Source organism: Ambystoma mexicanum, chromosome 1q (genome assembly GCF_040938575.1).
Source record: "Ambystoma mexicanum isolate Mex_15411 chromosome 1q, UKY_AmexF1_1, whole genome shotgun sequence".
In the NCBI taxonomy this organism is placed as follows: domain Eukaryota; kingdom Metazoa; phylum Chordata; class Amphibia; order Caudata; family Ambystomatidae; genus Ambystoma; species Ambystoma mexicanum.
The window spans coordinates 24,512,343-24,524,997 of NC_090922.1; the positions used below are offsets into that span (position 1 = coordinate 24,512,343).

At 43.8% G+C, this 12,655-nt stretch overlaps 1 protein-coding gene across 1 annotated transcript in view; it reads right to left on the bottom strand.

Annotated features, from left to right (window-relative positions):
• Window positions 1-12,351, bottom strand: part of LOC138520946 (uncharacterized) — a 274,098-nt gene extending 261,747 nt beyond the window's left edge. The window contains exon 1 of the mRNA XM_069633397.1: window positions 12,138-12,351. Within this exon, the coding sequence (XP_069489498.1) occupies window positions 12,138-12,152 (15 nt within the window). The 5' untranslated portion in view covers window positions 12,153-12,351. The remainder of the gene's footprint in view (window positions 1-12,137) is intronic.
• Between the last annotated feature and the right edge of the window lie 304 nt (window positions 12,352-12,655).

Below are 12,655 nucleotides of genomic sequence, written 5' to 3' on the forward strand. Positions count from 1 at the left end.
CTCCAACGAGCAGCAGGGTATTTGCAAAGCCAGTACCCACAAGAACCACTTTTTCTGCGTATGCGTTTTGGGAGACTGGTCGGATATAGATGGGTACTGCCTTTGCACAGAGGCCCTGGATCTCGCCGCAGGTACGGGGTCATCAAATGAAGGCACCAACCTCATACACGTGTCCCAATAATAAAAATAATACACTCCGTAAGGGAATGAGACCAAGAGATAGTTTTGCAAGATAACAACGTTTATATAATATAGAAAATGCCAGCAAAGAACTCTGCTGCCCGAGAGCGCTCTGCCAAAAATTACACGGGCAGCACATTATAAAAGACAAATGTATCATTAGTGACGATTTTAGTCTAAGGCAGATGTGATGTTGCTGGTTGGCGGGGGACCTATGGATACTCCTGCTCCATAGCGAATGCCAGGCGCCTATTGGCCGTTGTTTACAAGTCAATCTTGTTGCACGTGGGTCAGCTGGGCTTACCTTCACGGTGAAGGTCAGTTCATGCGGACGTTACATTTCTAACTAATCTAAGCTAAACAACAGGAAGTGACAATTCATGAATAATAGCAGATACCTGGGCATCACATACAAGGGGGTCCTTTGAGAAGAGGGGATAATATATTGACATGCCGACCTCCACATGCAGGGCTTCATTGATACCGCAGTTCCCTCACCCAAGTATCTCTCCCGTGAGCTTGATCTACCGCTTACCTTCCCTGGTGCCTCATGATACAAACAGATGTGTGTTGTTATTGGAAGAATATATTGCTACCCTGGATTAGGTCTGGGGTGGGTGTTCTGGAATGGTCAATGCGAGGGGATTATATGTTTATCAGCATGAAAGGAATTGGGGGTCAGGACCGGTGGGCTCTGGTCTGGCGGGTTGAGGTTGAGGGGGCACGGGCAGCTTAGTGGAGATGGATGGGCATTTGTGCTGTGGCCTGTCTCGGTCGCATTCTTTGAAAAAGTATACTAGGTATTTGCAACATTGAGAGGACAGGGAACGGATGAACTGTCGTGGGAACAAGGCACGTGCGGAGCTGGCCTAATGTGCTGATGGCTTCGCCCCTCTGTCTGAGAGGGTGCGGATGCAAGCACCGCAGCCTTGCAGAGCGGCGGTTTTTGGGCCTAGTAAAAAATGGCATCAGGCCCTAATGCAAAATGGAGTCCCAATGCCAAGACACGGGCGATGTTATGTGTCTGCTTCTGTACATTATAGAGTTCTTACACTTACAGTGGTGGAGGGGCCCCTCCTCCCCCCTTAGTCTCATTGGGGTATATATTCCTTGGTCGCGCCTAGGGGAGCGTGGGGGAAGACCACTTTCTTCCAACATCCCCCACCCCGCTTAGAGCGCTACTCCCGCAGCTGGTAGGTTTGTGCCTTTTTACCACACTGAACGTGCATTTTTAACACATTATTCCCCCGTTTTATTGATCTATCAATGACTAACTCTTTGTCTCACCTCTGTTCCCTTTCTGCTACTTTATTTTTGTGAATCCATATTTTTTCTAATCTTGTCATGTCATCCCCAGCTTCCTCCCAACCATCCAATGAGTTGCTTGTAATGTTCTAAATCCTCAGGCTGTATTCTGACCCATCCATCAATATCGTCCTCTGTCTTTTTCCCAATTAGTTCATTAGTATAGTTCTCTTTTTATTATCCTTATCAATACTCAGGAGCAAAATAAAAGTTCCTCTTCGTTTTTTAGTATTAAGTCTCAAAAGATGATTGCCAATGCAGAAGTGGACATGGAAGAGGACCAACGCAGGGACAGTCACTCGAAATACTCCAGAAAGCCAGGTGGACACCCATGGAAAAAGGCTGTCCAACCAGTTGTTGGACTGAACCCCAATAGCTTAATTTGTCATTGTTTCATGGAGTGTTTATATTTCTCTGATAGCTGCTTTCAAAGTTCCATTCAAAGCTAGCTTCTCCATCGGGTATGACAGTGACCATTCACTGTGACACTGCATTATTCCCCCCTCCGAATGGCCACCATACCACACTGCCCCTTTAATTTTCATGAATGGTCTTGTGTGACACCAGGGAATGCTCTGGCCCTCCTTATTTATGCACTGCAATATTTTGTGTTCACTTATTTTAGCTCCCCCCTTCTAGAACCTTCTGGTATATATTCCACAATCATATTTTTTGTCTCTCTCTTTTCGGCCATATTGTTTATTTTTACTTAATTGTCAGTATGGATATTTTCCCCTTCATCAATCCACTGAACTTAGGATACACCCTTGGGGTAGGAAAAGCTTGGGTGCCCCTATTATGTGTGGGATGAGTAAACAGACGTAGCAAGTGCCATTCACCCTTTCTTTTCTCACATGCAACATGTCGTACCAAACGTTTCTAGATGATAAACGATGCTCTTTTTCAGTGTCATGGTGAAATCTCTCTTCGTCTATTAGACTCCTTTTTCCTCTGTTTACATTGCTATTTAACTGTGTACCACTTTTTTCTTTTAAAATCAACTAAACCAGAAATATTAGGCTGCAGGGGATCATTCTCTTTGTTTCTCTGCCCCTAAAAGTGGCTTAGTATGCAGTCTTTCCCGACCTTTGTTGGAAGTTTTTTAATCACTTAATCTCTTCAATATCTCACAAATATATAATACACTAATACAATATATACAGTTTTGTAATGCACGGTTTATACTCACTTTCCACGGGTCCCCTGACGGTCTTTGCTGTCTAGTCTCCTCTATCTGCCTGCTCCACCCTCTGTGCCCAGCGGGGTGGCCTGCAAGCCCGGGTAGGACTTTGGTCAATGGGGGTACCTGCCGACCTATCTTCTTATATATGCATTATTCTGCTCTCCACAAGCCACCCTCGCTGTCCAAGTGGGACGGTAAGGAATCCTCGATAGTCTGCAAAAATCCAAGGGAACCATCCTCTGCTACCAAATGTAGAGATGGGCTCAACTTTACCAAGTTTAGTAAAACATCAATACTCAAGTATGGAGTACTCAAAATGCACAATTAGAACAAGCATTATTCAAAACAAAGAATCTTGGCAGGCAGAGCATACAAGCAGCTCTCAACATTACAATGAGTGTGAGAGGATTTTATACTAAAACTATGTAACTAATGATGTCATAATACGATATCCAAAATGTATAAGTGGTTATGATTGGTTAATACCTTAAGATATACATGGAATACATACGTTTACCTTTCCTCATTGACTCATATACCTCTGATGGCTCCTTCTGAGCCCAGCCCATCATAAATAATAGTTTAACTACATCATTACTTTGGCCACTAATTGGCTGACTTTATTCATCATGAGCAGTGTGGCAAGAGGGATTTCTATTGGTTGGCGCTTTACTCACCAACCTTGGGCACTTTGACGAGATGTCAAAATATGAGAGACACATAGGGTAGGGGGAGAAACACGTCTGTAGTCTGTACTAATTCCAATTAAAAGTACTCCTGGTGTCTGTTGTCGTTTGTTCGGTACATCTGGCTTTGTTTGGGTTCATCTTAAGTTTCATATGGTGGAATACTGAGTTATGGTTGGAATTCTGTGCTACTTTGTTTTCCACTGTTATGTATTTGTAATTCAATGACATAGGATGTTCATTCTGTTATTTATTGTACCTTGTTGAAAATGAGAAATAAAGAGTTTAATTTTTTTTTTTTTGTAAAAAAAGTACTCCACATCATTATGTGGCCTATTTGTTCCTTTGTGTTTGGCCTTGTGTATCATCTCATGTCTGTGGTTATGCTAGTGAGTTTCAGCAGGCATCCTATCTGTACCTGGCTAATAATGAATAGCTAGTGTTCTTCAGACTTGATCGTGTGTTAGGGGACCCTGTTGGAGAATTAATTTCTTCCTATTTACTGGGCTTTTAACTAATTGTAACACACATGATGTACTCTTTGTGGCCACTAGAGACACACTTTGTCTATCCACTATTGAAACTCTTGGCATTCGGATCTCATGCAGCTGGACATCAATGGCAGTTTGTACTCCTATTGTAACTTATATTATTTGGAAGTCTACTGTTATCTCATCCCTGCGTTCTGCACATCCATTACTCTTTCCCTGCATCTGACCTTGGCACTTGCTATGAACTACTGATCAGGCAGCTTAAAAGCTTCGAAAATAAATGTGTTTTTATTAATTCAGCATCTTGTCTAAGGCCTTGCTAACTCCTAGGCCAGCTGCAACCTCTGCACTAGTAAAATGGCTGTACTTCTGCACTTCTCGCCTCCATATTAGAGACCTTTATTCATGTCTGTTCATGTTACATTCACCTTGTGCATCTGCCATACTTTGGTTTCCCTGCCTGTGTATGCAGCATCTAACCTGCCTATAATTCCATGTGCCCTATTAGTGTAGTGAGTCCCTCTATAGATATTCTGGAATCCTCCTCCCTTCTATGCCATATACAGCATACTATTCGTGCTTTCTGCTATTTAACTGTAATCCCCACTAGTGTTGCACAACCTAATTATTTATGGCAGAGGCATGTACATTGACTATTTAAAGTATTGTTTCTTGGAATCTGCCCAAGTGTGTCTCCTCTCTCACCCCTAGATTCATGGGGTTCATGGGGTGGTATGGCTGCCTCATCTAGTATCGTTTCTCACCTGTACATTAATGGTGAGGAGTAGGGGCAGTAGGTGATACTTGCATAGTCATCTGCTCTATTACACTGCAGCCAGTAAGGAATTGGTGTATGCACTCTTTGCTCATGGATGCAGAAGAGACTGGAGGCTGGATCAGGGGCAGGTAAGGAGTGGTAAAGGGGTGGAAAGAAGTTGGGTTTTTGAGGGAAGAGGGCACGGGGCCACGATAGAAGGTGAGCAGATAGGAGTGGAGGGGGCAGAGTGGAGCCTTGGCAGGAGATTGGGGCTGTGGGAGAGTCAGTCCCCCACACAAAAGAAGGGAGTGGGTATGAAGAGGGAGTGTGTATGAAGAGGTGGGGAGGGGGAGAGGGGCTGATGGGTGTCAGGGGGATTCAGGGCATGGAGGAAAATTGCCTGCAATACCAATATTGCAAAAGTGGTCTGCGAGCAAATTTCATAGATCCAGCCCTGCAGTGGAATGACAAAGACAAGTTGAGTATTGCCTTTGCATGAAGGACCCTCAAGTGGCCTTAGCTTTAGAAGGGGCAGGTCATTATTTTGCATTTTATTTGTGGGAAAGGGAAACAGGTTGATAGTGTGGTCTCACACTAGCTTAGGTTGTTATTGAGGCTCCAGAACTTCGCTTTTGAGTGCCTTCCTGGAATCAAATATTTTACTTTTAATGACCTTTTCTCATTGATGGGCCAGATAGTATTGAAACTGCAGAACAGAATGGCTGGGCAGTGAATGTAGGTCTAGTGGATATCTCATAGGAAGTATGGGAAGACGCAGAAGTGTGTAGCAGGCCCCTAGGTGCATCAGGGGGTGGACGTTTAGTGGCTAACCAAAGAAAACACCTCAGTTAGGGATCTGTGGTTGTGACATGGTACAGTAAAAGAAAGAATAGCACAATTGTTCCATGGCGTAGCCTAAGGGATTCCATTGTTAAGCTTCCCATAAGAGGCATGTAGGGAGCAACCAGACTACAAGAAGGGTACAGCAAGCCTTTTGGTGGCAGGATGTCAGTATGGCCATTGAAGGGATAGTAAGAGTTTGCATGGAATGCAAGAAGATCCACGAATCCGAGACAATCAGGTGGCGCCTTTGTCTCCTACTAAGAGTCCTTCAGAGCCTTGTGTCATAGTTGCTATAGATCTTATGTTCAGGGTTGGAATACCAGGTTAATTTTAGTGATGCCTAGACTGCCATTTAAAATGGTTCGAGAGACCTGTCAGAGATGCCACGTCTGCAGAAATGATATGATTTTTAGAAGATGTCTTCTTCAAAGAGGGGTTGCCCCACTATTATTGATGTTTATCATGGTGCAGAGCCAGGACAACACTTGCAAAGAGTGCATCCATAACTCACACTAGAGATGGACTGCATCAACCCCAGGCCAATGCATTGGTGGAATGGGCCAATCACACTTTCAAAACGTGTGTGCAACTGGTATGGGGCAGTGTATTTTACTGAAGTTATCAAAGACATGTTCTGTGTGTACTTTACTACCCCTCACTCAGTGACAAAGGTGTCACCCTTTTTTAATTGCGATAATGCTGAGAAATGAAGGCCACAGATTCTTTCTTATTATCCCTATTAGGGAAATGAAAGTACTATGTTTGGATTGGATGATTGCTTATAGCTACTTGGAAGATGTCATTAACACAATGAGGAAATTCTTTATAAACTAATAGCAAGTATAGGATAACTTAGTGTGATTCTCAAGGTGCCTCCTGCACCTCCAGGTGATCAGGTTGTGTAACATAAAAGTCTTGAACATGTCCTTGGAAGTCTCCAGGGAAGCTCTATTCTAACAATCAAAGTTCCAAGGTGGCAGCAAACAAAAAGTTCAAACCTATTTTTCATAAGCCAATAGCCTCCAGGGTGACCGTAAGCAGCAACAAAAGAGTTCTCCAAAATCAGACAAGAAACGTGTTAATAATCCTATCCTTGCAAAGTCCATCCCTATTCTAGAAAACAAACATATACCAGATGTGTTCAAGTACACTTCTCTACCTAATGTACTTATACAGTTGGTTTCCCTGTAGATGTCTGGGTCTTTTCTGTAGCACTCTTGATTTTTTACCAACTTTCTCAAGACCCTTCTCATCTTCAATATCTTGATTCTTATCAGCACTCACAATGTCCACCAAGGTCTCTCCATGACCTCTAGTGTGCTCAGACGTCTCTTGTTTTTCTTCACTAACCTTTGTTCTCTTACATTTCTCTCAGGTCTCTCCATGATCGTGGATTCACTCAGCACAACATCCTTGGCAGTGATGGGGTATTTCTCCTTCCAATCCCGTTATTCAGGGTCTTTCTCAGGCAGACAAAATGCTCACCCTCATGCCAACGGTCCTCTGGAATCCAGTTTGGTAAGCAGGACCCATTCCTTGGTACTCTGCCCAATACAGAAGCAGATCTTCTGAAAGAACCTCTTGCATAACCTCGTCAGAGCAGCTGTGATAAAGTTAATAATAAATGCACTAACAGTTCACGGGCAGTGGCCTCCCCAGGAGCAGATCAAAGAAATATTGCTTTGTCCTAGGTTTTGCCCTGCACTGTCATGTTCCAGTTTCTTTTACAGGACATGGTCAGTGGCTATTTATCTAAGCCAGCCCAGGATGGCTCTCCCATGGTCTGGCTTGTTTTAGGGGTTCTGATTGGTGTGTTCCTTCATGATGCTTCATTTGAAATTTGGGCTCATTATTTCTTCCATTTTGGCATTGGTCAGGTCTTAATCCATAACTATATTGTTTAACAGTGAGCCCCAAGTCTTTAAAGCAGCTTTGGGTGCTCATTGCAATGTTGAATCTGAGGATGGCCACAATACGCACTGTCACTGTGTTGGACAGGGATCAGCAACCTCGCCCTGGGCAGATGTGCTGCTTCAACTGGCCACAAACGCTTTGACTCTCACAGTGCTTGTTTGGGTTTCTCACAAAGTATTTTTCTTCCATGTTTAGTACTCCACAAACTCTTGTGGTGTGCCCTTCCTTTGTTATTCAAGCCTGGTAAAATGCTATGGTCACCTTTCACTCCATGACACCCACTCCCTATATTTACTTGTATGTTTGGTATTACAGTTTAGGAAGCGTTTACAATTGTGCTGTTCCCTATTGTTAAAGTCTGATTCTTCTCTGGCATGCTGGAACCTGTAGTATCCGATCATCGTAACACATGAAAATGACTGCCTTTCATGAAAGAATATAGCGTGTCTCTGAAGGAAGAATGAGCCCGGGAATGCCAATCCATCCACCCTGCGGGAGGCTCATCAAGGAGCGGCTGGGTCAATCCATCCGCATTTGGCTCGGCGTCCCTTATACAAAAGGATGGGGGCATTTCTCCAACTCACCAAAGTCCTTTAAAGGTGAAAGTGAACAACGCTCTTGTACCCTAATTGGAAGCAGATTCCGGCATCATAGATCTAGATCTCAATATGGAATCTTTTGTCCAGGGATAAGAGGGGTACAAGGATGGATATGAGACAGATAATCAGTGTAAGGAATAATGTAGTCCTTTTGGAAGGAGGAAAGTGGTGACTCTTCAGTGCAGTCCAATCTTATAGGATGCGTACTGCTCGGGTAGGCCGGGGTCTGAGTGAGCTAGGCCCAATCCACAATGTTGGGTGACAGAGTTAGGTCTCTCCGAATAATTCCCCTGTGAGGGACGCAAGGAACATTGATGTTGGCCACTGTGGGATATGGCCCACTTCTGCCTGGATACCAAGACTCCAGGCATGAAGTCAGACTATGATTTTAAACGTTCAGTTTAGATCCTGCTGTGCAACAGACTTGCTCATGTATGCTTTGCATTCTCTAAGTAGGTATAGGATGGGGAGGTGTGTGATGCTGCTTGGAACCATCTGCCTGATTCCAGGTGACACAGAAGGGTCTTTAACCAGGATCCCTGGTGCCGTTACCACTCGTTCTAGCCCGTGGAATGGGTGATTATTGCTATTCGCACTTTGGGTTGATAGCTATGTATTTTGGATGAATTAACAGGACGCCTCGCAGCGCACCATTAATTCATTCAAAAGACTTTATCAAAATGGCTGCCGCAGAGCTGGAAGACAGAACTCCAAGCGGAGCCCCTTTTCCATTTCCATGGTGGCCAGAAGGAAGAAGACGCAGCAGCAGCGGGGCTGCTGCTGCCTCTGAAGCCGTCAGGGAAGTGGGGATTTGAGGGACAGGAATATTAATGAGAAGGGAATGGAGAGTAGGGGTAAGATGGCTGGCGGGGGAAGCAGACTTCAGGTTGCTCAGAACACTGGCTTGTATCGTGGAATTCATCCCGTGATCCGAGCAACCTGATTGTTGCTTCCCTCACCCTAGCTTCTAATATAAAATGTGGCTTGGGGAGGGTTCTGGCATTTCAGTTGGGGGAAATTACTATTGGCTGTGGGTACTTGGCAGATATTAATAAACAATCTTAGCTGTGCTGCCTGTAATGTTTCTCTTTTTATCCTAGAATGTTGTGAGAAATATGTACGAGTTGTATGATACTATCAACAATTTAAAAAAAATGTTTGTTGCTATATGTTAGTGTTTGGTATGAATTTGGTGTGTTCATTTTGGGAGTAAACATATTTAATGATAATTGTGTTTGCTATGTTACGTTATATACTTGCCTTGGCCATGCCATTTTAGCTCTTGCTCACAGGTGGCACTTTAGAACCACCTATGAGGCAAAATTAATAGCATGGGAGTGTAAGATATGGTATCTGCTTTGCAAGGGTGGCATGCAGCCTGTGTTTCTTGTTTGACTACATTACCATTGTCCATGGGCCTCATTACGAATGTGCTGGTCCGGTAACAATGGTGCCAGTAAGCCTACTGGCACCATTGTTATTGGACCGGCACAGTACGACTCTGCAGGCGGGTGCGGTCCTGCCCACCAGGGTCAGACCTGGCGGGCGGAACGGCACCCGCCCAAAGAGTTTCACGGAAGTACCGGCACCGTTATTAACGATGCCGGTTCTTCTGTGGTCCTCATTTCCATTAAGTCCTATGGGACTGAAATGGGAATGGGGATTTAAAATTTACCGGCACCTGACTTCCCAGAACACCGGGGTTGTAATCCCCTGGTATTACCAGCAAGCCAGGCGCCGGTAAATATTGCAGGTCCGGCGGCAATCCGCCGGTGCACGGCAGGGTTACCACCGGACTTGTAATGAAGCACCATGTGTATGATAAGAACTATGGTTTGTCCCTCTCACCACACTCTCAGCCATCCCCCAATCACGCCCATCACTGATACTTTTTTCCTGGAGTCAACCAGCTGCACCTTGCAAGGCACACACTGATCAGGGAGATCATGTGAAGCTCAGCTGACTATCACACCAGGCCACCTGTAAATTCACAGCTAAATTGCGAGTACATATTATTAAATGCTAAACAATGTGTGCAAAGGAGTGCATACTGGGCATGTTTTAGAAATCATGGTTCATTTGGAGTATGTGTTGACACGTTGATTACACCATCTCAAAGGGTTTAGGAACAAAATCAGAAGTTGAAAAAGCGGGAATGTAAAATAGCTGCACATCACAAAATATTAGATTCATACAGTTCGAATTCAGCTTCTAAGCCTGTCAACCCTTTTGGACAATCATAGTCTAAGATTTCTTTGCTACAATATTATCACATCATAAATATCTCATTTTTTATAAAAAATGTATTGACAGTCATGGCTCTTTCAACGGCACCATATACAAATAACCTATTTTTGGTGGAACTCAAATGGTAAACATTTGCAAGAGGAATCAATGCTGTCCAGCTTGATTTCAACATAAATGTTGCTCATACTTCTCACCAGCTAACTATATTTAGCTACCATGCCTCATCGGTTCTAGTTTCATCACAATAAAACTTTGCTCTAATCCGACTGACTGTACTCTCCAGAGCCCTACACTAATGCAAATTATCACATTTGAGAAACACAAATCCCTACTTTGAGAGACATCTCCCCTCCCAGGCCTTCCAATTGTTTTTCTTCTCTGTTTTTAGTCATTCTATTGTTTAGTTTATCTTTTGTATCACCTCCTCCCCAAACCTCTGCTTCCTTTCCACAGACTAAGGTCCGGTAACACCCTGGCTGGGTCACAATATGCCACCTTACAGTCAAGGCCACACTACGGTGATGATGGGTGCAGTGTACATATTGGATAACGTATATAAATGATCAAGGGTTAATGTAATGTTGGGGGTTGGCCTGGCAGAGGGAAGTGCAAGGATGTGTTGTCTTCAATGTCGAGGAGAGGTAATAGACTGGTGTCAAGTATACAGCCAAAATAACTTTCTTATATTAAACAAATACTGTTAAAACTTAAAAACTTAAAAATTGGGAACTTCAAGATGGTGAAACTCTTAGAAAAAGATAGAAATTAGATCTGGTTTTTGGGATGAGGAAGGGAACTGCATGTGAAAGGCACGACTGTGAAAATGGAAAAGGGACAGAACTGTGAATGGGAGGTGAGAACGGTAGTGCAAAAGACAGAACAATTTACAGTAAGTAGTTAAGAGCAGTGGTTTCCAAACCTTTTGTGCCAAAACTGCTTTCATTTTCTCTTAAACACAGTTTACGGTCTTCCCATTTGAAGATCCTTACACCCTCATGGACATCCAGTTCGAATGCCACTGGTTTAGAGCTAGGAGAGCCGGAAGCCTGCTCAGGTGAAGCTAAAGAGAGGAGTTCTCTACCTGAGAGTGAGATTGCTGGAATCATGCATGGAAGTAAGCGTTAGCATACGCAAGGCAATGGGATGTGAAATAATGATGAGATTTGAAAGGGATGCTCAAACATTTGATCAGCAAGCAGTCAAGGTGGTTAAATATAGGAAGGCGAGCAATGGGAAAAAAGACCTGAAGATTTAAGAAAGTTCCACGGGCAGATCTACTCCTCGCTGTCAGATCTGGATAAAGGTGTCTGCTTTACTTGGACATCATGTTAATTTGGAAGTGTGGTGATCTTGTATCTTACATTTTTCATGAAGGGCAAATTACAGATTTGATTTTAAAACATTCTTATATTATCTCTGATAAAATATTTGCTCTGCCAATTCCACGATGTGGAACTAGTATTAGGCATAATATCAGAAACAAATATTTTTTTTCCCAAAGAGTATTTTCTCGTGTGTTCAAAAAGAATCGTCTTTACCGTGTTGAAAGGAATCTTCAACATCTCGGAGGCGTGGCTGAATTCTGCTTGAACCCTCAGGACCTACTTAGGTCAACATATTGTCTCTACCGGATGAGCAAAGTGGCAGTCGGGATCCTTGTAACCAAGTCAGGCTCTCGGTAATGAGGCAAGAGTTTGGCAGTGTTGGGTGAAACTAGCGAGGAGTGAAAGGCTACAGTTCGATGCCCTTAATGCCACGGGGGGAGGGGGGGCAGGACATGTGCTCCCTAGCACAGCTTGCTGAGGTGTCAGCATGTTATTAAAAGGGACTAGCTGGAGCACACTTTTTGATTTGGGCCTAGGGTTTAAAAGGAATCACGTGGAATGCAAACCGTTATAAGCATTGATGTATTTTTAATAAAAGGTCACCTACCTTTTTAAACTCCATTTGAGTAAGTACTGCAAAAGCACCCCAGCCCTCTCGTTGTCGCCACTCCGAGTGAGGGGGTTGTGGAATTAAGAAACAAAATCCCTCACAGTAGCGAGTCTCCACTGCCTGTGAAAAGTCTGCGAAACTGTAAAATCTAACAATAGTTGTGCTCCAACACCAATTTAGCTACCGCATCTCTAAACTACAAGCTATGAAATGACCGGACTGGTCACCTTCTGGGGTTATATGCCCTGACATAACAATGACTGCAACAGCGTCCTCAGCTGATGGCACAATGACAAGGGCCTCCTTGGCTTCCATGGCAACCAGACACGGCATGCATACCGGACTCCAAGAAACGAGCCATCCTAGACTGTATGGAACGCTTATGAAAAAGGCCTCGTGAAAGGGTTTGTGACATTGACTAATTGGAGATGCGTCAGAGCTAAAAGGATTGAAAGCAGCTGCACCACCACATGGCTTGAATTATGATATGCAACGATAACAAAAAAGAGTTGCTT